Source organism: Lethenteron reissneri, chromosome 18, assembly GCF_015708825.2.
Source record: "Lethenteron reissneri isolate LAM-NWPU_2019-01 chromosome 18, ASM1570882v1, whole genome shotgun sequence".
Classification (NCBI taxonomy): Eukaryota; Metazoa; Chordata; class Hyperoartia; order Petromyzontiformes; family Petromyzontidae; genus Lethenteron; species Lethenteron reissneri.
Genome location: NC_083796.1, coordinates 4,330,343 through 4,353,979, shown reverse-complemented (window position 1 = coordinate 4,353,979; position 23,637 = coordinate 4,330,343). Strand labels below are relative to the sequence as shown.

General features: G+C 44.5%; 3 protein-coding genes across 4 annotated transcripts in view; 2 read left to right on the top strand and 1 right to left on the bottom strand.

Annotated features, from left to right (window-relative positions):
* The first annotated feature begins 243 nt into the window (after nucleotides 1-243).
* LOC133343736 (deoxyribodipyrimidine photo-lyase-like) lies at nucleotides 244-8,789 on the top strand. Of its 2 annotated transcripts, none has more exons than XM_061553505.1 (11): nucleotides 244-401; nucleotides 1,399-1,584; nucleotides 2,896-3,066; nucleotides 3,689-3,834; nucleotides 4,274-4,456; nucleotides 4,744-4,902; nucleotides 5,604-5,802; nucleotides 6,152-6,304; nucleotides 6,426-6,547; nucleotides 6,649-6,808; nucleotides 7,582-8,789. In XM_061553505.1, exons 2-11 carry the CDS (start codon nucleotides 1,428-1,430, stop codon nucleotides 7,743-7,745), a joined length of 1,614 nt encoding a protein of 537 aa, XP_061409489.1. In that variant the 5' UTR covers nucleotides 244-401; nucleotides 1,399-1,427; the 3' UTR covers nucleotides 7,746-8,789. The 2 variants fall into 2 exon arrangements, with proteins under 2 accessions (XP_061409489.1, XP_061409488.1); XM_061553504.1 differs by having other exon boundaries at nucleotides 244-490.
* A 46-nt stretch (nucleotides 8,790-8,835) lies between these two features.
* LOC133343737 (integrator complex subunit 14-like) lies at nucleotides 8,836-18,752 on the bottom strand. Its single transcript, XM_061553506.1, has 12 exons — nucleotides 18,493-18,752; nucleotides 15,410-15,659; nucleotides 15,154-15,261; nucleotides 14,740-14,895; nucleotides 13,685-13,800; nucleotides 12,234-12,370; nucleotides 11,475-11,567; nucleotides 10,984-11,125; nucleotides 9,622-9,755; nucleotides 9,400-9,518; nucleotides 9,189-9,254; nucleotides 8,836-9,091 (listed from the first exon to the last, which is right to left on the bottom strand). Exons 2-12 carry the CDS (start codon nucleotides 15,647-15,649, stop codon nucleotides 8,846-8,848), a joined length of 1,557 nt encoding a protein of 518 aa, XP_061409490.1. The 5' UTR covers nucleotides 15,650-15,659; nucleotides 18,493-18,752; the 3' UTR covers nucleotides 8,836-8,845.
* A 3,374-nt stretch (nucleotides 18,753-22,126) lies between these two features.
* The window catches only part of LOC133343623 (sodium/potassium/calcium exchanger 2-like), a 50,238-nt gene continuing 48,727 nt past the window's right edge, over nucleotides 22,127-23,637 (top strand). Inside the window, exon 1 of the mRNA XM_061553314.1 lies at nucleotides 22,127-22,803. The gene's annotated coding sequence lies outside the window, so the exon portion shown is untranslated. The remainder of the gene's footprint in view (nucleotides 22,804-23,637) is intronic.

Genomic DNA, 23,637 nt, shown 5'->3' with positions numbered 1-23,637 from the left:
GAAATGCCTTTTGCTTAGTGGTTAAGTCACAGTTTACGTAAAAGGGAATGGAATAAATTAGTATTGCATCGTAATCGCCCTTCGGCCATTGGAAGATGGGCCCCTTTTAAATGCCTCTTCTCGAAAACAAAATGGGAATCGATTCCTTCGCGAGTTTCCGTTTATCCAAATCGATTCCTTCCGCGGGCGACTCAGCGCGGATCTTTCACGTTTCGCCAAAGCAATCGGATCGGCGAGGGAATCGCGAAATCGAATTGCATCTTGGATCGATCGAGCAGCTTGCAAGAGAGGGAGCTACGTTTCAGATGCTTGTTGGGGCTTTTTGTTCGCGTTACTAAATAAGCGAGCGGGCTTTGTGAAGCCGTCTCAGCCTCCGTGTTGATTTAATTGCATATCTCAAGGTACCAGCATTGTCCCAGTCGCAACCGTTGTGTGTGTTGTGGTGGGGATCTTCTCTTGCACGCTACTCCTTAGCATTCTGCTGTGCGTGGTGAGTGATTATTCCCCGTGGAGATGCCATCGGCCGAAACGTCGCTCGTTACACCACACCAGACGATGTCCTTTTTAGGGCCGCGGTGTTACGAGCGAATGTGTTGAGTGTCTGTTGTTTGTGCTCGTCCGCCGACTGCAAACGCATTAATTGTTGATGGTTGCTTATATGCACGACGTCGTGCTCTTTGGTATGTGTGGTGTGTGTGTGTGTGGGGGGTGGTGGGTTGAGCCTTTTCGCTCAGTGGAGTGGGGATAGTGCGGTGCTCTAACCACAGCGCCACCACTCCGACCCCGATGCAAGTTGTACGCCGTCCGAGTTTTGAGTTTTAATGCGAATTTTCGTGGGTTGGATTTGATCAATTTCACATTTGGGCCGTGTCAATTCGCGACCGAGTAAGGTGAGTGATCTGGTCTATTCAGCCCAGGATATTGTTGTACTGAATTTCTATGCTCCCATGTACTCCGCTTTTACTAACCAGTACTGACCAGCGTGGTGAAGTATGTGAAAAAATAACCCGCCACGACCTACACATCCAGCAGTGGAGGTCAGGTAATTCAGCACAGGGTTAGCTCATTAATTTCAGGGTCCGGTGTTACACGGTTGGGTCATATTAATTACCCCACTATCAGGTGATTAATCCCAGGGTCTGGTCATTCATCCCAGGAGTCAATCAATGCATATTCGGGTCAGCTCATTAACCAGAATCACTTGTAGTTGTTGATCTGCACCTACATCAGACACACGGAAGAAGACTTGAACTTCATAATACATCCAACACAGAAATAGAGTCCAAAAAACACGTACATTTTTTTACTTAACTCGATATGTAACATACAGTACTTGTCAATGTTGGAAGTTTTTTTTTATATTTCAACTCTTAATTTGTTTTGCATATTTTGCCCCAGATTCAGAGTTCTATCTGCTCACTGCCACGATGGCCACCACCAGCAAGCAACCAGCCAAGAAGACACAGCCAGAGCTGTCTCATTTTGGAGCACTCCCAGAGACCAGTGGAGGACCTCCGAGCAAGAAGCCCAAAGTCGAGACTACGAGCAAGGAATTTGATGCGGCCACCACCGCTGCACCTACAGGTACGATTACTGAGCAACCTTCATTGTGCCATTCAATGCTTTCACTGAATGAAGTTCACATAAAGTTGCGTTTTTAACCAACCCGAAAGCCATTCTATTCATGGAACCTCTATTTTATTCGGGGATTCCTCCATATGGCCAAGGAATCGCGGAATCATGGCGGCGTTTTTGACCGACACAAAAAACAAAATGTTAATTGCTTAAAATGAGCCAATTAATTGATTAATTTATGCCGATTTTGATACAGGCATGTATTGTCACCGGATCTGAGTACGTGTGCAAAAATGTGGAATTGATTGGACAACAGGAAATAGACTAAATTTTGATGACAAGATTTGACCTCGACACAGGAGTCAAGTTAAGTAAAACCGTTGAAAAATGGATGGACATATGTGATATTTCTTTACAATAAGTATCCTATGGGCTCATTTAATGAGCAAAATTTCAGCAATTAAAAATGTATTCAGGAGACGATTGCACATCTCTCGAGAGTATCACCCCAATTAACCATTTGACTTGTCTTGTTTAGTCTTGTCCAACAGTCTTTTCTACCGTGACTTGCCAGAAATAAAATGAGATTTTTAACAGTCACTGGGGGATAATGTTATAGCCAATTATACTTTGATCTATTATTGTGTGCAAGTGTGAAGGTGGTGTGATATGATTTTTTTTACTGGAACCAGGGATGCAGTGAACTGACATGAACCTGGGGTGAATGTTTCAGCTGAACTAACTTTGAAAGTGAGTGAACTAATGTGACCGGAAACAATGTCCAAGGCCACCTAAGTGCACTGGGAATGTGGCAACCATTAGTCGGTGTACTTTGAGCAATAGCACCTCTCTTGCAATAGCTCTTCTTTACAGCACATAAGAGTAGCCTATTATATGATTTTTAAGGCGGCATTATTGACAATATTTCTTACTGCCTCAGCAGTCTGCCTGCTGTATTTATTCACGTGAAGACGATTGCTTGTGTTGCGATCGAAACGGAGTGATTTTTATTATTATTTAATAGATTTTCTATCTACATGACTTCACCGAAAGACTCAAAGAGTAAAAGTATTAGTGACAATGCAGATTTTTATTTATGCTTGTTAACCGCTTACAATATAGTGTCACCAAATAATGTCCTAAATATGATTAATTGACATGTTTAAAATGAGCCACGTAAGAAAAAGGTTAATTAAACTTCATACACACCTTAATAAATGCATTTAAGACACTAATTTCCGACTTGACAATGAGAAATTACGTGCTTATCACGACTTAAGATTGTGTTTAAAAATGCCCTCGTGTTGGTGAATGTGGTAGGAAGTGGAACTTTTGAAGAGCAGATTTCCAAAACCCGTGCAGCTTTGGCTTCATCTGTATTGGAGTTCCGCTTCAACAAGAAGCGGGTACGAGCTGTGTCTAATACTGATGCTACGGCACCGAACGCAAGTGGCATCTTATACTGGATGTCACGTGACCAGCGTGTTCAAGGTACGTCCTTTAGGCTTGCTTACCTTTTACAGTACTTCAACATGCATTTAATTAAATGGGTCACAATGCCAATAATTTGCTGACCAATATTAAGTATATTCATGACAATTGTTTACATTAAAATAAATGTTGGTTTTGTAAGTTACATTTGAATTGGAATATTTGGACGTGACATGCACAAGGCTGCAGATGAATTGTCTAACTGCATGTTCAGGAAGCCTAGTTTGGAGAACTACATATTAACATTTAAGGTATAGTGTCGGCAGGAGTGTACTGAACATGCACAAAAACTCACCATCATGAGTACACTGCTTTATGACAAAGCAATACATTAATAATAATTAAATACATTTAGTATTTGCACCATTCTTATAGCAAAAGGCTGTCATGAGGGCACTATTTTTCACGTGTGTAGTCGGCCGGTAGGGGGCGATATTGCTATCGTTATAACCCAGTTATATGTACAGCAATATCAATTAAGATCCCTCTGATTCTTCAGGGAGAAGTTGTTTTAAGTAAAGACCCTCTTCACTTGCCCATATTGTGTTTTCTGTTATGAGACTGAATGATGGATGTGAAGGCGTTTGTTTTTTAACAAAGAACCTTTCCTCCTCTCACGAAGACAACTGGGCAATACTCTATGCCCAGCGGCTGGCCCTAAAACAGAGGCTTCCACTCTACGTCTGCTTTTGTCTGGTGCCCAAGTATATGGATGCGACTATTCGACACTTTGGCTTCATGCTTCGAGGCCTCCAAGAGGTTGAAAAGGTACGCGCAAGTCATATTAATTTGGCTTATGTATTTCGTGTCATTTCATCTGACATTCTTAGTAATGTTAGTTTTTTATGATTAATAAAACTGCACTTTATTTGTGATGCCTATATTATTTAAACATTCGTCTTTTGTAAGTAGACTAATAAACTATACAAGTATTTTGCAATTCAATCGTCACGAATTGGGTTTACGATTCAAGGATCTTTTGTAGTTTTGTACTTTCTCAGTCTCTTTTTCACCGTCTTGTGTCTTGTCCGTACTTTCACATTTTGTCTCCAGTAGCTTAAGTGGAAATGTGCACAAAATTATTGTGAAAACAAATTAAGATTCTTACATGGACAATTCAATGCACATCATGTGTACAATGATTTATTCTAATAGTTGATTTTCATGAAAGGTTACATGTGTATGAAAAGGCACTTTTTTTTTCCAGGAGTTCCGCTCCCTCGACATCTCTTTTCACCTCCTGAAAGGCTATGCCAAGGATGTGCTTCCTCCGTTCGTAATTGAGAAGAATATTGGTGCTGTTGTGACGGACTTCCTTCCTCTGCGTGTGCCCAGGCAGTGGGTGAAAGACTTAAAGAAAGCTCTGCCAAAGAATGTACCTTTAGCACAGGCAAGTGTCTACACAATGAACTGTACTGGTTGTACTTTGTAATTGGCACACATTGTTAACTGTACCTTGAAATTCTATTAATATTATTGATTTATCCATGAGTGTCAAGCCACTTTTTTCAGTAGGGTTCTGCACCAGGATGTCCTGCCCACCATGTAGCTCTGTACCCTATAACAATCATGGTGAGCACATACCCACCCAAGCACCTTCTCTACGCTCGGCTATGAAGATTACGGTTTTGATTGAGACTGACCTAGTTTTGTGACAAATGTGTGTACACTCTGCAGGTGGATGCACACAACGTGGTGCCGTGCTGGGTCACGTCAGACAAACTAGAATACGGAGCGAGGACGATTCGCAGGAAAATACACGACAAGCTGCCACAGTTTTTCACTGAATTCCCTCCAGTGATTAAGCACATATATCCAGCCAAAAGCCTGCCAGAGGTAACTTGCCACATTCAGATAATATTGTCCATATTGACAATCTCAATTTTAACTCTTACCAAAGCGGTGGGGGGTTAATTTGTTATTTTGTGTATATATGTAAACATAATTATAGCATAATTAATTTTACAGTGCAGCCCTAACATTTCCTGCTCATGCCACTGCTGGAAGAGGGTATTTGGCTTACTCTTGCAAACTGACAAAAAGTCTTGGAAGAGGTGGAATACCACACTTTACACCACCACCTGCCGATGGTTTTTAGTATACTCACATTTATATTGCTGGATGGACAGAGTTGGGGAGGATTTAATAAACTTTCACCATTGTTTCTAATTCCATTCCGGAAATTTTACCAGCGACCTCTGCATTGCAATATTAAAATTAACAGTTTGAAAGATGCAAATTGTGGGCCCAAATCTAACAATTAACCAAAGCACCTTTCAACCAAGCACACAATGCTTCGGTTATCTTTATTGGTCGTCCTAAGCCAGGAGTGGATATTCCACTTATTTCTGCAATGCTTTATGTTATAAATAGTCATAGCTTGAATATACTGCTCAGTGCGACGCTCGCGTCGGTGAAAAAATCTGTTGGGAAGTTGTGCGCGGGGTGCGTAGCTGCAGCGAGCTTACGTTAAAGCTACATGCGGTCAGAGGAGTGCGACGGAGCAGCCAAGAGCGTCACGTGCTGCTGTGTTGCAGGAGACAGACTGGGAGGCGGCACGGCAGTCACTGGAGGTCGACAACAGTGTGGGCGAAGTGGCGTGGGCTCAGCCCGGCACGGCAGCGGGACTGGAGATGCTCAACTCCTTTATAAACGAGAGGCTGAAGCTGTTCAGCACAGATCGCAATAACCCCAACAGCAATGCCCTCAGCAATCTCTCACCGTGGATTCACTTTGGTGCGCAGAGAAAGTCCCTCGGCAGCAGACTTAGTGTCATATGCATTAAAGTGAACAACTACATATTTTAGTATCTTTTATGTGGCAGTTTGAACATTTCCCTCCCTCAACTCATATTTAGCAATGAAATGACAGTCATTTTGTCTCGTCGGCCGAATGCCGTTATACATTATTGCACAAAGGTGCTTCGAATGCTGCTAAACATTTTCAATAAAATCTTTACAAAAACAAACGTAATTGAAATAAAAATTATCAAAATAATTAACTTTATGTATTAGGGGTGATGTGCAGCTTTCAACATGACTGCTTATTCATAATAAAATGCCTCCTTGTAACATTTTGTGTGTAGGTCAGATCTCCGTTCAGAGGTGTGCTCTTGAGGTCAGTAAATTGAAACCCAAGTACCGCGAGTCTGTTGACATGTACATTGAAGAGGCAATCGTGCGACGGGAACTTGGCGACAACTTCTGCTTCTACAACAAAAATTATGACAATGTAGATGGTGTGTGCACTTCAGCTGTCACTGAAAAACTATTTTACTTTCCATGTATTGCTTCAAATTCTGCATGTACCGTTTCGAACGAATTTCGAACTTGTTCACCAACGATTGTAATTTTGTTTAGGGGCATATGACTGGGCTAAAAGGTCCCTGGATGCTCATATACAGGACAAGAGAGAATACATTTATTCTCTGCAGCAACTGGAAGAAGCTAAAACTCACGACCCACTTTGGAATGCAGCCCAGGTACAGTTGAGTGTCTGAATGCCCATTTATGTTTATTGACACTTTTCTTTGATCCCGGTGCATCTGTAACTGGAGCATTCTGTTTTGTTTGATGGTAACAGCTGCAGATGGTAGTTGAAGGAAAGATGCATGGCTTCATGCGCATGTACTGGGCGAAGAAAATCCTGGAGTGGACGAGCTCCCCAGAGGAGGCCCTCCGCACTGCAATCTATCTCAACGACCGCTACCAGCTGGATGGAAGTGACCCAAACGGTTACGTTGGTAAATGCAAACACCTAATAGCACTGTGTAGGTTCTATGGTTGCGCTGTTTATTTATCTGATGTCGAGTTGTACCACATGGTATTCGGCATGTCCATTTCTCTCCATGGACCTTTCACAGTGTGCTATCACTCTGGTATGGACGATGATCAGCTTCATGGTTTCACTACATATTCACAAGTAATGAGCATGTAAGCACACTCGGACGAAGCTCATAAATAACATTGGCCTGGCCTAAATCAAACTCCAGTAGCAGCTGCCAACTTAATATAAATGACGGAGAACCTAAGCTGCTCCATTTAGTTAATGTAGCTCCCAAAACATTAAAAGAAATATCACACCAAATGACACGTGACTTACCCTAAAAATATATCAGCTTAGTGCTTTGTGTTGGACACTTCCAGCTGTTCAAATTTGCCTTGTAACAGTTGGCTTGCGCATGTAATTTTCCGTATAAAAGGTACAATAGAATCTGATTACGATGAGCTTACAGCAGCATGGCAGTGACTTGTGTCGCAATACCATTGATGTCTGTTGAACTTCGTTCGCACTGTACGTAGCCAACCATGCTAATCGGAGGTGCGGGATGTAGCATTCGTCTGATTTTCGTTTTGCCTAGTATTTAGCACACGTGCTTATAATTTTGCCCAAACCTTTTATACCTGCTATTGCAACTTATAACTTGTATTTGTACATTATGCATACAAGTGTCTTTTCCTGGCTAGGTTTCGTGCAAGGCAAGTTTAACACATTCGTGATTTTCATTTTCGCTAGGCTGCATGTGGTCCATCTGTGGCACACACGACCAGGGCTGGGCTGAGCGCGCAGTTTACGGCAAGATCAGATACATGAACTACGCAGGCTGCAAACGCAAGTTTGACGTGGGTGCATATGAAAGCCGTTACAGCTCGAAGAAACTGGGCTTTCCAGCAGAGTAAGAGCCCACAGGTATAGAGACGCTGTTGATGAGACACTAACTGAATCGAAAATAGTATTTTAGATAAGTGACAATATCTTAGTTTATCATGGCCTTTACATGTTTACTTTTTACCCTGGTAAAGCGTAAGCTTTTTTATAACTATCACAACATGTTGATGTGCATGGTTTGTGTACAACTCATAATATATTATTTTGTGTACGCTTTTAGAACGTAATATCTTACTGACCGTTACATTAAGTGGTTACCACTTTTTAATGTTAGTTTTGTAATATTAAAACAAAATTAGAATGTGAGTGCATGTCGGTTTGCAGTGTTGAAAATAAACATGCACACAGTGCACAGCTTGTATGCTGAAACCGATGTCAAGTTTGATAACATCCCAATACATTATATTGATATGATCACACAGGACGTCATTCGATATTGAATGGAGACGTTTTCATTTACCATTTTGAGATTAAATTTATTGATCAAACCTATGTCACATTCAGCTAAATTCCTAACCATTAGTATGAAACTGGTAAAAAAAAGCATTCCTGTACAGCACATATAATAACATTACAAAAAATGATTAGTATATTGCTAATAAAAGCAATTCATTCCATTTATTGCTTAAAATGAAAAGGCCAAATGGGGAGACGATCCAGAAGTGATCGCTACAGACTAACTGGCTCCCGTTCAGAAGGGCTGCATATCATGCTGTATTTTGTTAAAGGCCAAGGCACCACTCTGCATTACAGTGCATCTATTCTTCATATGGGAGAAAAATCATTATGTCAGGAGCTTGTGATTCTTGTAGACACACAAAATCGATGAAGAATGGTGGTGGTCAACCACATACTGTGTACAAAACAGCACTGGGAATAATAACAATGTCATGAAAACATTAAGATGGTTTCTAAAATAAAACCTGGTTAGGCATTAAAGTTCTTCCATGAGGTTTTCCAAATCATAGAGTAGTAGCCCTGTAACTATGAGGTCTGCATAACTTGTGCTTATAGCTGACCACTGGCCAAAAATGCACTAAGTATTGTACGCTGAGGAATAAATCAATTCATTCAGATAAAAATAGTCACCTGGAAAGACATCTTACTTGCGCTATTCTGCACTGCACCCTGAGAAGTTTGTGCGGAGCGGGGCGATGGTGCACTCGTAGCGAGCGTGCTCAGAACGCGGGCGAGCCGACCTCCGCAGCTGCTTGGCGGCATGACTGAGCTGGAAGGCAGCATCAGGATGCGTCTTCTCGGGCAACAGCGAACACTCCCGCTCCAGCAGCTCCGCTACGCCGGTCAGCAGGTCCTGGAAGCCGAATGCCAGGGCAGCCTTGCGCAGCCGGTTCAATTCCTGCACATGCCACATGAGCACAAACGCGATGGTTTACTCCGGCGTCCTGGTAAGGAAAATGCCAACGGGATAGTAAATTGCTGCGTGTCATCCTCACCTTGTAGAAGGTTTGTGTTTTTTCTGGAAGTTTCCTGGCATTTCTCAGAATCTTTTGCACATCCGTCTGTTGGAAGAAAAAAAAAATATCAAACTTGACGCATCCATGAACTAAATTGTATCCAACAATGACATTCTAATCCCCAATTTCAATGCATTCAGTATGGTGACACCGATGCTAATGAAATGAATGTTACATGTAGGCGGCTCACCTGGAGGCCACCTTGCTTAATCCACACCACGACGTTTTGAGCATAGCTGCGCTTGGTGGCCGGGATCATGGGAAATGGCGTCCGAGTGTCATCCTCCCCATACGGGTTTTCTGCGAAATCTGAAAACAAGACACGTATCTAACCACAGAGCCGTCACAGCAGTGAGGCAGTAATACTTATCTAATTATCCTGATACAATTTGTGTAAAAATGCACTGCACACCAGAGATGGGGCCCAGCTGTGTGAATTTCCCCAGCCATGGTAAGGTATCAAAGCCAGGTTCAAAAACGGACATCATCAGGTTCGACTTCTTTTTGCTGTCAGCTTGCGAGTATAGCATCCCGAACCATGCCGGCCTGGACAAACAAGCAATTAACACCACACAACATACAAGCATCATTGGGAAAACATGGTTGGTTGTTGAACCTAAATCCTAACCATCCAAAGCTGTGATATTTTAGCCATTAGACCTCTTATTGATAATCCTTTCAAAGTTTTTTTAAATGTTCATTCAACCATCTAAGGACACTTGTTTTTAGAAAAATATTAAATAAGCCCAAAACAATTATCTACAAATCTTAACATTCAGCATACAAATGCCTAATTGTGTAAATATTTTAGGCAACATTATCCATGAAATACATTATAAAGGGAACTTTTATGTGGCACATTAGGAATGGAGCACTCTTTTAATAAGTCCTTATGTGCTGTGCAGTACATCAATGCACGTGTGTACACCAGCATGTGATGACTGAGTTGGGCCTGTGGGGGGGCTGGCAGGGTTAATGATTAACTGGATGTCTACACCAGTCGCGTGGTTAATAGCGTCTCAGTGAAGATTGCTGTGTGTGACACATGTGCTGTTGCATTCTACAGGTAAAGGACCCAAAGGTTGTTTTGGTCGTTATAGAAATGTTCTAGACTTGTTCTAGACGTTAAGCTATGGCTTTGAATTGTTAGTTCGTGATATATTCAATTCGAGGGGTTTTAGCACTGTGCATTGTAAAGGATGACGCACTGTAGTTAATACTTGTAATTCTTAATTCTCTAACCCTAATACTGTTTAGTCTATAACCATGCCCATGCACCCAGAGTATGACTACTTGCAATGCTATTGAGAATAGAACACATGTAAAGTAGTAAGTTGTACAATGGTACAGTACGTATACTGTACACATACAGTACAGATAATGGGTGTAAGAAACCGATATAAGTGGATGGTATAGATAGACATACAGCTTAGGATTAAAGTAATATTCGAATAGTGAAGTTCAAACGTTATTGTCAAAGACAAAGATGGTTTATCAGTAGTAGAAGTGGGTTTAAGAGAAAACTGCTAATGATTAACCGGACGTGGACACCAGTCACGTGGTTAATGGCGACTCGGTGAAGAATTGCTGTGTGTGACACACGTGCTGCTGTTGCATTCTACAGATTAACCACAATAAATGTGTTTTCCCTCGATTTGGAGCACCTGCCCAACGTCCTTCATTTTGAGTGTGCAACATTTATATTTGTAAAAAATGTCATGGAGGCCGTCTTAATAGGCTGTCTTTCCAGCTTGTTTTTGACTTCACAACTCACCCAAGTTGCACCAAGGCCACCATGCCTTCCACCTTGAGGCTACCGTGCAGGAGGACACAGAAAGACGGCCTCTTGCCAGCGTTCTGAGCACTTGGGTCTTCATCAGTTTCCTCTACGCCACCTGCCCCACCATCCTCTGACTCTGTAGTTTGGAGAATTTCAGATTGTCCTCTGTAAATGCTGAATCAAACACTGTTGCAGTTTACCACAATTTAAAATTGAAAACACCATATTTATCAAACTAAAACCTAAAATGTATTACGAAATGTGATCCCATATTGCACACTCCGATTACAGTACCACATTTAATCTGTATGTTATAAACAGCAATGCATATCTTCCTATAATTTAAAAGTTTCGAAAAATGCCATCAATGCCATACATGTAACCACAGAAGTGGTTATAACTGGTCTGCATTACTTTTAATCCAATAATATTTATGTATTCTGTAATTGCCAAGTGCATCAGCAAGCCCAAGTCCAGACGCCCACCTTTGCTGTGTCCGATTGGCAGCACCAGGTGGCGAGAGATAACGGGAGGGCTGCACACATCGTTAATGTCCAGGAAGCCCACAATCTGTATTTCTGAAAGAAAAAAAACACAATGGAACGCATTTAAATTACCATGAAAACCATGAAGAAACTAAATGGCGAGGTCACTTATATACAGTTGATCATCGACTGTCTGGCTTCCAACGTTATCCGGCGGTCCTGGGCTGAACCGGCAAAACCGCACCAAAGGCTGTAACCAGTCCGGCGATCTGCACCATGTGCTTGACTTCAGTGTCAAATATTACATGCAGTACATTATACACTGCATACAACTGAATGAAAACACTGCGTGTATAGACATTTTTCATGTCTAATAACTGCAGTAATACAAACAAAATATGCAGTGCAATCCAGCAAAAAGTGCGTGTAAATCAGCGTTGGCATCAGTCCTGCAATCGTCAAACACATGTTGAGACAAGAGCGTAGTACGAACATCACCCCATGCAGAGCCTTCGAGATTGGAGTGGTAAGTACGGTACAGTAAATACAGCAACTCCTTTTCATTCTTAATCAACTCAAGAAAAATAGGCATACAGCTTTATATATATTGAGAATGATCTCCCTCTTTGCACTCAATTTGGCATGCAACCTTTCTCAACTGCTCAAGTATGTATTGACTGAAATAAGCCATTTTGTAGAAAAGATAAATGTGAAGAAGATAATGTTTGTAACAAGTGAATAATACATCAGCTGGCTCACCAGGCAGGATGTTCCTTGTATCTCCCTCTTCTTCCTGAAGGACTGGCTCTGGGCGTGGAAAAAGCTGCGCTTCTGATGCCAGGTGACCGCACTTCACGACCGTGTGGAATGATGAATATCCCTGCTCTATCAATTTGCTGTCAGCACACAGATGTTCATGTTTGTACAAGAGTATTTTTCCCCCTGGAAAACGTTAGGGACCTCTTTTATTTGAGTAAGTTCCTCAAAAATGGAAGTGGAATACATTTTGAAATAACCTAATTTATAACCGTATAGATTATCCGGGTGTCAATTAAAACTGATGTACAGTCAATTCAATATTACTCTATGCACAGAATACAAGCAATCTAAATTTAAAAAATTAATTCAACCATTGTATAAAACAATTACTAGAATTCGATGCACTCATTGAATATTATAGCTTTATAACTTGTTTTAAACGTTCCCTTTTGTACACCAATTTTTTTCACAATTGCTTGTGGCATTTCTCTTTTTTAAAATAAAAATATGTTACGGGATATCCATGCACTCAATAATTCAAGCAGTAAAATGGCAGGCTGCCTTTGGATGCTGTTATTTCTGCATTTTCACAAAAAAAGTATTCATCACTAAAAAAAATCAAAAAACACATCTGCTTAAATAAATAGATCCAATGATTCTGCAGTGTCTAATGTAAGTGACAGTAAGAGTGCAAGTCATTCATATATCAGCCAACGTGTAGAGTAATGGCTGCACCAAAAATATAACAGCCTATTATATCACACCTTTGTAAATTAAAAAACATGAGGTCCCAGGCATTTTACAGCCAATTATGGAGGAGTTTAAGTACCTCGGGGTCTCTTTTGCGAGTGATGGTAAGTGGGAGCAGGAGATCGGCCGGCGGATCACTGCGGCGTCTGCAGTGTTGCAGGCACTACCATTCCATGGTAATGAAGCAGGAGCTGAGTTTTCAGACAAAACTCTCTTGGTTTACAGGTCGAACTACGTTCCCACCCTCGCCTATGGTCATAAGCTTTGGGTAACGACCGAAAGGATGAGATCACGGGTACAAGGGGCCAAAATGAGGTTTCTCCGTAGGGTTGCCGAGTTCACTCTCTGTGATCGGGTGAGGAGCTCGGTAATCCGGGAGAGCCTCAGTCGAGCCGCTGCTCCTCCGCATCGAGAGGAGCCAGCTGAGGTGGTTTGGGCACTTGGTAAGGATGCCCCCTGATAAGACTTCCCCTGGAACTCTACTGGGCACGTCCCACTGGGTGAAGACCCCGGGGCCGGGACACGCTGGCAGAACTATGTCGCTCAGCTGGCCTGGGAACGCCTGGGAATTCCCCATGAAGAGCTCGAGTCTTTCGCCAGAAAAAGGGAGGTCGATACTGCCCTCAACATGCTGCCACCGCGACCCTCACCAGGACAAGCGGACTGAGAAACGAACGATCGATAATAAACATAATGCTTACCTGAACATGACCTGCATGTTCTTGGTGGAAAGGGGACCCTCCATGTAAAACACTTTGCCGTGCCCACCATTCCGATCCACCAACCATTGTAAGTTTTCCAGACAGCCCTGGGCCAGCTGCACAAAATAAAAGATGAGATCAGAATCTAAGAGGTGATGTCTTATTATGATGGCACCCACCTGTAATACAGCACCTTGGAGTGAAACTGCCAACCCAAGGACGTAGTGGTCATCATCTCCTGGCTTGCCAGGATATGGCAGTACATAAAGTTAATTTATATCTGCATTTCATCGGCATGCACAGGTTTTCTCCTGCATGCATAAACACTCACGAATGCAGTTGGCCAAACATCCCGATATAGAACCAGAGCTTGGGCAATTGTTACGACCAATTCTGGCTCCTTCCCGCTTGTCTGTAGCTTCACGCACCTTTGCAAAAACTGTGCGTGACATATACTACAGTGCTGAGAAGTAGTTTGCATGAACATTGATATTTTATTTTAACTACATTTGTTTACCTAGAAAGGTCTCACCGAGGCTCAAGATTATCTTTTAAGGGAATAATGTTGATATTTATGTAATCCTAATGGAATAATTTTAAGGTAATATTTCAGCATTTAGATGTTTGGCCAATACCAGATATATTGTATGTTTATTTTAGCTATGGAAAGAAACCTATGCAGAACAGGGAGAGAATATACAAACTCCACACACGAAGGCACCCGAATCAGGAATCGAACTCAGGAACTCCTTGCTGTGAGACACAAGTGTTAGCACTGCAGCACCCTGCCGCCGACATAATTATCTTGGGTCAAATGTGTCCACCTTACAGTAAAATAATTCTAACTATACAGTGTTAATTACATCATAAAACAAGGTTGCTACCCTATCCCAATGGAAATCATTTTCACAGCATTTACATAACTAGCGCATTTTTGCAGCTGACAAAAAAAACTTCAGCATGCACGTGGTTTTACCACTTGATTTTAGACAAGTGTTAGCTTAAGCATCCAATAAGATTTACTTTTGTTCTTACACGGTCTATATACTGCTCACCTCCTCCAGGGTGGCAATACACATTACGTATAGCTTAGAGGGGAAGGGAAATGGGAGGGGGAAGGCACGATCGTCACCGCGCTGTCCCAGAGAGGCCAATGACTGCCTCAGGGAGCCCTTGCCAATACCCATGCAGCCATCTGTCACCAACACCACCTGTTCGCCACACACAATAGCATAATCTCACACACTGCATATTTTGGGCACTTCACATGACATGTTTTTATGCTGAAAACGAAATAAAATAACTTGAGCAGAGCAACATTTAGCTTGCAGTTTAATCTTTAATAACAAATTAAGATACCATATAAAAGGGGGAAAACCTATTCTCAAATTCAGAGTTTTACAAAAACACAACCCCAAAATTAACCTTGGTGCATGTGTCACAAAAATGTAACCAGATGTCATCATCACCTGGCAGATGCTACCAACTCCCCACTCTTCTTGCACGATTGTGCTCACGGTTTTAAGTGCAGCCTCTAAACACGTTTTGTCTTGGTCTTCGACTGTGCTCAGTCCCTCCTGAAAAGTGTCACACGCACATAGTTATTTCACAGCTGCAATCAAGGGTACTTTTCATTCATCTCGTACATTAGTAATGTCTCGTACCAAGCATGTAGACCAATATTGCAACAACAACAAAAGCCACAATTAAACCATCCAAACGTACTTGCAGGGAGCTGTAGTCTCGTGTAAATGGTACAATCAGTCTGCAGACGGAGGAAAAGGCGAGGAGGGAGGTAAACTCAAGCCGGTAGTGTGTGGCCAGGTGATCCAGCAGAATGCGGACCCCGTGGGCTGCCAGATGCTTCCTCTGCTGCTCTTCCTCAGCACCTACACCAGGCCCGTTAGTGCCACCGGATGGCCGCACCATCGACAGCGATGTATCCAGGAGTACCGCAGTCGGCATTTTGACTTGGCTGTGGCAAGTGCACAAAGACGATTAGCACGGCTGGCTATGTACGGTGCGAAAGACATTCAACATACACGCATATGAAGATAAAGAACCACCGTATAGTCTTAACATGCATTGGGGCAAGTGCTGTTAGTGAGCAACGATGAAGCTGGCACAGCACATGAGGGGGTAGGTGGCCAGCACCTCACCCAGCCGCCCACGTTTCACCGGGGGGAAATATTTACACACTGCACCGGGTACTCATTTGAGGCAGAGTATACTTAGGGGAGGCCCAGGACGGTTCAGAATAATCGTCACTGGTGCTGGCTGTGAGTGGATATTGAACTCGGGTCGCCGGGTTCGTGGTGTAGCACACTAACCGCGACACTACTGGCAAGTCAACAATACACCAACTGACACGAATTTGCAATATGGATCACTGTAGAATTATCCAACTTTTTATAACATCCCATGGTCTGCAGTGCTTAATGCCATCGAAAGATGATCACACATGTGTGTTAATATCAAGTGTCCTGCATGCTGCATATACAATGCAGTATGTACATATATAAACATTAATACCGAGAAGCATTTTATCTATTTGTTGACCCAAGTGACCCATAAACCTCAAAGGCCATACTTATCAAGTCCGTTCAGCCGGAGACAGTGCGTACCACCCTCTTTGCGTTATTGCTCTGAGACTGCGTTCCCCGTCCTGACCAATTGTAATCGGTTAAAGACGCCGCACTGCTCGTCGTGATTTAATTATACATTTACATTGCTCACGTGGGGACTGCGACATTCTCCTAATTCACCCACCCTCTTGCATGAGGCCAGTCCATATTTTTGGGGAATTTTGCAATGCACAAGGATGATGCCGTGCTTGTAAATGGATGTAACAGGCAGGGACCACCGAACGACTTTTCTCATCTCACACAAATACACGAGGGGGTTTCGAGTGACATGTTTATCACGATGTGTTATAATGATGCTGGTCCTCACACACAAGTGCAAATTTCGCTTTCGCTGACTTATTTGTACCACGGACGGCACTCGCCAGCTGGTGCTCATAATACATCACTCACGATGGTGACACGAACAATGTTTCATTCTGACAATGATATCGATGCTTAACATCCTTGAAATCACCATATTGACGATGATCATATTCCGGTGACCAAGATTATTATGATCGTGGTCATGGCGATGTTGATCACAATGGTGATCAATGCTGTTGATCACATACTAATAATAATTTCTAACGTCTTTAATATGTATTTTACAAAAGAGGCAGTCTATATTTTAAGCGACAGCTTGGCGAGACCACGGATTAACCAAGTGGCCTGACGTCTGTGAATGTTCAATATTTTATTTAATTTGGCAATATGGTCAGGAATCAGACGCCAATGTCGAGGTCTGCTCGCCACGACGAGAGGACTTCAAGGATGGAATTGGTCGCGTGTTGCTGTGCGCGGACTCTAGTGGTTTTACCCCATGGCCCAACGTTCGGATTGAATGGCCAAAAGCGCACGAGTGTGGCTAGTATTTCAATTGTATCTATGTATCTCTATGAGTATTTCGTATCGATAGGAGCCTCTATGTAGTATGTTGAACTTCGTTCGTACCGTACGTAGCCAAACCGTGCTAATCGGGGGTGCGGGCGAAAGGCAACTACACATAAAAATCAGTTGGAAAGAAATTAGTTAATGTATCTCTATGGTATCTCTATGGGTTTCCTTTACGATCCATCGTTTGGGTTGCATGGCCAACATCGCACTCCGATGGCTTGTCTTTAATGTTTTTATTTATGAAGGAGGTGTACTTGTGAATAATGCATCAATTTATTTCGCGACCAATATCCATAACAGAGGTACTCAGGTTGTAAATGTTGTGGCTTGGCTCTCCAACACACCGGTTGGTGCTGTACTAGTTACACTACACTATACACTAGTATAATACACTATACACTACACACTAGTGCTGTACTATTGACGAATTGGCCACGTTCTGTTTACGTGACAACCCTTACTAGTTGGCTGTGTCGGGTGGTGGTGGCGAGTTTTCACGACACATTTATATATTTACGCGATCTGACCCCCCCAAAAAAAACTCTATTATGAATAATGCATCAATACGTTAATACTAACAATACAATTAAATACCATGAGGGTTTAATTACACAACAGGAGAAAGTTGAATTCAGTACCAAGATACCCGTAGTTCAATTAATCACCAAGATAGTTGAATTAAACACGAAGAGAGTTGAATTAATCACCAATATAGCTGAATTAAACACGAAGAGTTGAATTACACACCAACAGAGTTGAATTAAACACCAAGATAGTTGAATTAAACACCAATAGAGTTGAATTAATCACCAATATAGTTGAATTACACACCAACAGAGTTGAATTAATCACCAACAGAGTTGAATTAAACACGAAGAGAGTTGAGAATCAATCACCAAGATAGTTGAATTAATCACCAAGATATTTGAACACGAAGAGAGTTGAATTAATCCCCAAGAGTTGAATTAATCACCAATAGAGTTGAATTAATCACCAATATAGTTGAATTACACACCAACAGAGTTGAATTAATCACCAACAGAGTTGAATTAATCACCAATAGAGTTGAATTAAACACCAATAGAGTTGAATTAAACACCAATATAGTTGAATTAAACACAAATATAGTTGCATTAAGCACAAAGAGAGATTAATGAATCACCAAGAGTTCAATTAAACACCAATATAGCTGAATTAATCACCAACAGAGTTAAATTAAACACGGAGAGAGTTAATAGAACACGACGAGTCTGCTCCAGCGCCTTGCTGCGGCATCGGCCACCAACTCACCGCCGCTTTCAACTCCTCTCGGCGCTCGCTCTCTCTCTCTCTCGCCGCGGCTAAGTCGACGGGGAAACTGCGACCATCTTAGCACGAACAAACAACAACGACAACAACAGAGACGCGCCACGCAACTTTCGACGTTGTCGTTTAACGCGACGTTCCAAGCCGCTGCTGCTGCTGCCGCTGTAGTAGTCGTGGTGGGGCCTGGCCCACAGGGGGCCCACAGTGGTGGTGGTGGCTACAGGCCGGGCCGCGTGACCTCTCACCCCGCCCCGTACCACGTGGGGCAGCCCCCCCCCCATACCACGTGGGCAGCCCCCCCCCTCCCACCCCTCCCCCCCTCCCCCCCGGGGGGTTGAAGGCGCGGAGGCGATGTCAGACGCCGAGGTTTTTAACCTCCAGATGGTTGTGTGTGTGTGTGTGGCGTTATCAATGGATTTGGTTGTCGATTTGTGAATCTGACGTTCATTAGTGTTATTCCCGTGCGGGGTTTTTGTTGTTGTTGTTGTTGTTAATACGGCAAAGCCACTCACTGAGTTTTATGGCTATTTTTGTTGTTGTTGTTTTTAAAGAGGGTCATGTTTTTTGTTTGATGTTTAGCCAGCCAGCTGATTTTTTGTTTGAGTGCGTGTACACTGTTGTGGGAGGACATTGGGGTTGACTCGGCCTCAAATGATTACCTGGTCAACATCGCCACTGGGGAGACAAAGGCGGCCGGGCGTGGTGCTGGCCACCCACCCCCTCGTGTACCACAGTGCGAGACTTCATAGGTGCTCGCTAACAGCACTTGCCCCAACAGTCTGTTAGAGGCTATACGGGGGACCTTTGTCTTTGTGTCGGGAGAAATCCCACGACGAGATGAGATCACTCAAATGTCCGCACAGATGGATTCATTAATGTGTCTCCTGGACAACTTTAGCTTCGCCGGGCTTGGGAGTTTCAGCGTGACCCCTTGACCCTTACCTCCAGTGCTAACACTGCAATATTTTGCTGTCTTTTCTTGGATTTTCTGTTTGCTAATAGTCACATATTCACTTTAAGATGTTTTCTTGTTCATGTTTTTTGTTTGATGCGGTTGCACCCGATTCAAGAGCCGAATGGCTCACAGGGCTATACCGAGTAAATGAACTTGAACTTGCAAGCGTGAACCTGCACTCGTAACTTTAGAATTATCTAAAGTGTTTATTAATTTACAAACCGCTGTATTGACTCTCCGGCACGTGTTATTCCATAGGAACGTGGAATTTTTCATTAAAAAAAAACAGCACACATTCTGTAACCTCAATGGCGCACCGTGTCACATATCTCTGTTTTACTGGTAGGAACCTCCTGGTTACACCAGCCCACAGGGGATTATTGTGTCCGTCCGTCGTGCATCAAAAATGGGAGGGGTGGGGCTGGGTGGAGAGGGGAGGGGTGAGGTGGGGAGGAGAGGGTGAGGAGGGGCTGGGTGGGGAGTGGAAGGGGTAGGGCTGGGTGGGGAGGGTGGGGCTGGGTGGAGAAGGGAGGGTGGGGAGGGGCTGGGTGGGGAGTGGGAGGGGTGGGGCTGGGTGGGGAGGGTGGGAGAGGTGGGGCTAGGTGGGAGGGGTGGGGCTGGATGGGGAGGGGCTGGATAGGGAGGCTGGGGCTGGGTGGAGAAGGGAGGGTGGGGAGGGGCTGTGTGGGGAGGGTGGGGATTGGGAGGAGTGGGGCTGGGTGGGGAGGGAGGGTGGGAGAGGTGGAGCTCGGTGGGAGGGGTGGGGCTGGGTGGAGAGGGGCTGGTCACCCGGTGGTGCCCTTATAAAACTCAACGTTTAACCTACTCACGCCGGCTTGTGCCCATCCTCACAGTCGGGCATATATGCAGAATACACCACGCCGCCGTTGACCCTGGCCATTGACCGAACAACCCAACGTTCCTACCAGCTCCCTCCGCAGGATTGTGTTTGTAACGGTCGCGGTAAACGTCGCGTACAATTATCAACGTGTTGCCACCGGATTTTACACCAAGATTGCCCTTGCTTTGTGCAAGACTTGCTGCTGCAACACAAAGCGCCTACAGCAAAACATCGTCGATTCGGTTGTGCCACGTCTGTTCGGTCGATAGAGGGCACTTGAACTCCGCTGTGTCGCTCTGTGCCAATGACTCCGGCAGCGTTTATGAAAGACTTTAATGTTCTACGGGTTTAAAGCATGTTGTGTGAATCGATAGAACTATTTCCCGCCCAATTTTTAAATCGAGAAGCGAACACGCCGGATATTATAGTGTCCTTGTATAATGAATTTAAATAGGTATAGCACACAGAAGCCGACTTAACACTCTATTTTTATTAACTTAGACGTTCATATGCGAATTAAAACTTAGAAAAACAGAAGATTCTGTATTTTCAGATGAAAGGCGATGCTTGTTCATGACAAACCAAAGGGAGAGCATGTTTTAATCATTTACCTGACCCGCAATGGATGAATTTTGATGGGAAATTGCTCATTTGAAAGGTGTGATTGAAAATGCACACGTTAATGTTGACCTCTCCTTGACCCCAAAAACATACGTGGTATTTTTTTGTTCGACGATTCTAAAAACATCCCATAATTTTAAACGGAATAATTTTCTCGAAATGTTGGTACTCGGAATTATACATTTGATTAAAAAAATGATTATTAGTTTCATATTCTTGGTTCTAAATGTATTAGTTTCATGTTTTGGTTTAACGCATGCTGCAATTAGACGGCCTTCATACAGTATATGTTTTCAATGTTCCTGTGGAAATTTGAAAACACAAATATAGCTTGAAGCCTTTTGTCAATCCACTGCTGGACTAAGGCCACCCCACGCCACGTTAAATTGACAACCTTGACCCCAACAATAATGATTATTCTAATTGAAATGTGTAGTGCGTGTTCATATTCTACAATAACCAGTCCATAAAATAAAACAATAACACTTTAATAAATCCGTTTATAGGCTTTTCGAAAGCATTGTATTTTTAGGCAAACCTTGGACGGGTTTCTACTTTCTTCATCTCATCAGCAGTCAGGCCTCTTAAACATATGCTGCTGGATTGCCAGATGCTGGGGAGGAAGTCCATTTCCTAACAGTGGGGGTCTGTTTAGCAGAAAATTGTACATTTGTGGAAAAATACATGAACCCATTATATTCCATCTATGAGCCTATATAAAACCGAATAACATATAAATGTCCTTGCTTGCTTGATGAAAGAGTATGCGAAGGTGTGATGCGGGAAAGCTTGTGTGTGTGTGTCTGTATTATTAGCAGCATATTCTTTCTTGTTTTGTTTCCTCTGAGTCAATAACAGCTCACCAGCTAAAGTAGCCGGGAAGATGCCTCATCATCATCCATCCGTGCAGACAGAGGCCAGTAAATCCGTCCATTAATTTATGGGGCACGAATGCAGTCATCACATCACATCACAGTGCGCTGCGACTGCCTCCCACTCTGTCTCCCTCCCGCACTCCCAACAGCGGCAGTACCAGCATCATGATCATCCCAACCACCCCACCCACTCCCCCACCAACTCCTCCTCCTACCCCACCACCAGCAGCACCACCACCACCACCCAGCAACCCCAACCCCCTGCCATCCCCCATCCCTCGCCCCCATGTGATGAAGTGATGATGATGAATCGGCAGGCAGCACGCATCCCACCCGCTATGCATCACGCGCAGACGGAGCGCGTGGAGCAACACGCCGGAGTGGCGGCACGGGAGGAGACCGGGTACGGGCGGCTCGGAGCTTCCTGCTGTTCTTGCTCCCTGCTCGCTCCGTCGTGCGGAGCGGCGCACTCACCGCCCGCGACTGTCGGCCAGTGACGGACCCTCGTGCGCGCGGCGCTAAAGAGAATAAGCTTCCTTCTTCATACATATGGAGCATTAATATTCCGGGCGGGTCTCACTGCAGTCGGGAAGGCATCGGGAGCTGTAAGGCAGCGCCCCTCGGTATTCATCTGCGCTCTGGACTTTCCCACCCCACCCACCACCACCACCCCCTTTCGAATTCGTCCGGCACTGCTGGCGCAAAACCTCAACAGCCTTGCGCGGTCCGTCCGTCGTGTCAGTTTTGAGCCAGCAGCAATACCAGCAGCTCCAGCCAGCGCAGCCACCACCCAGCAGAGCCCGTCCTCCCACCCCAGTCCGTCCGTCCTGCCGAGGGACCACAGGCATCGATCTGTCGCCGGGAAGGGCGAGTCAAGGGCGTCTACGTCGCCGCGCGGCTTCTCCATCCCGACCGCTCATCATCATCGTCCCCTCCTCATCGCAGAAGGACACAGGGGAGACACCAGAAGCCACGCACAGCCACGCAGAGGAGGCACCCCACAGGTACGCGTGCGTGCGTGCAGGCGACCAGCCGCACTAACCTTGGGGGGGGGGGGGGGGGTCTCCGACCGGCACGCCGGCACGCACGCAGCCACAAATGCGTAATTGCGCAAGGGCGGATGGCGCGGGCATTTTAATGCGTAATCGTGATAAAGGGCACCCTGTTAATTGGGCGTGCGTGCGTGTTGAGTGTGTGTGTGTGCTCGTGCATACGTGTGAGTGTGTGCGTGTTGAGTATGTGTGCGTGTGCTTAGTATGTGTGTGTGCCACACAGCCCGGTCGGTGTGAGTGTGCAGCGGTTAGCACGCTGCGCTACGAACTCAGCGAGTTCTATTCCCGCTCATGGACAACATTGGTGACAAATACCTGTACCGGTCCTACGCCTCCCCTGGGTCGACTCAGCCTCAAATTAGTGCCTGGTGCAGTGTGTAAACATCGCCACTGGGAAGACAAAGGCGGTCGGGCGTGGTACTGGCCACCCACCGCCATGCGTACCGTGCCGGTCTTCATAGTTGCTCGCTGACAGCACTTGCCCCAACACTCTGTTAAGGCTACACGGGAGATCTTTGCCTTTGTGTCACGCAGTCCGGCCGGGCAACGTGAGACGCCTTATTGGTTTGCCTGCGGTCACCTTCGCGGTCCCGATTGAAGGGTATCCCGGGGATGCTTTGGGTTCGGGGTTGGCAGAAGCCAAGGGGGTCCCCCCCCTCCTCCTCTCCCCGTGGGGTGCCGTGCGTGTGCTCTCCCACCGACCTAGAGTGCCCTTGCTTTCTCCTGCTGTGTGTGTGTTCGTTATGGTGTTCGTGTAGTTCGTGGGGGTTTTACGCAGTGACTCTG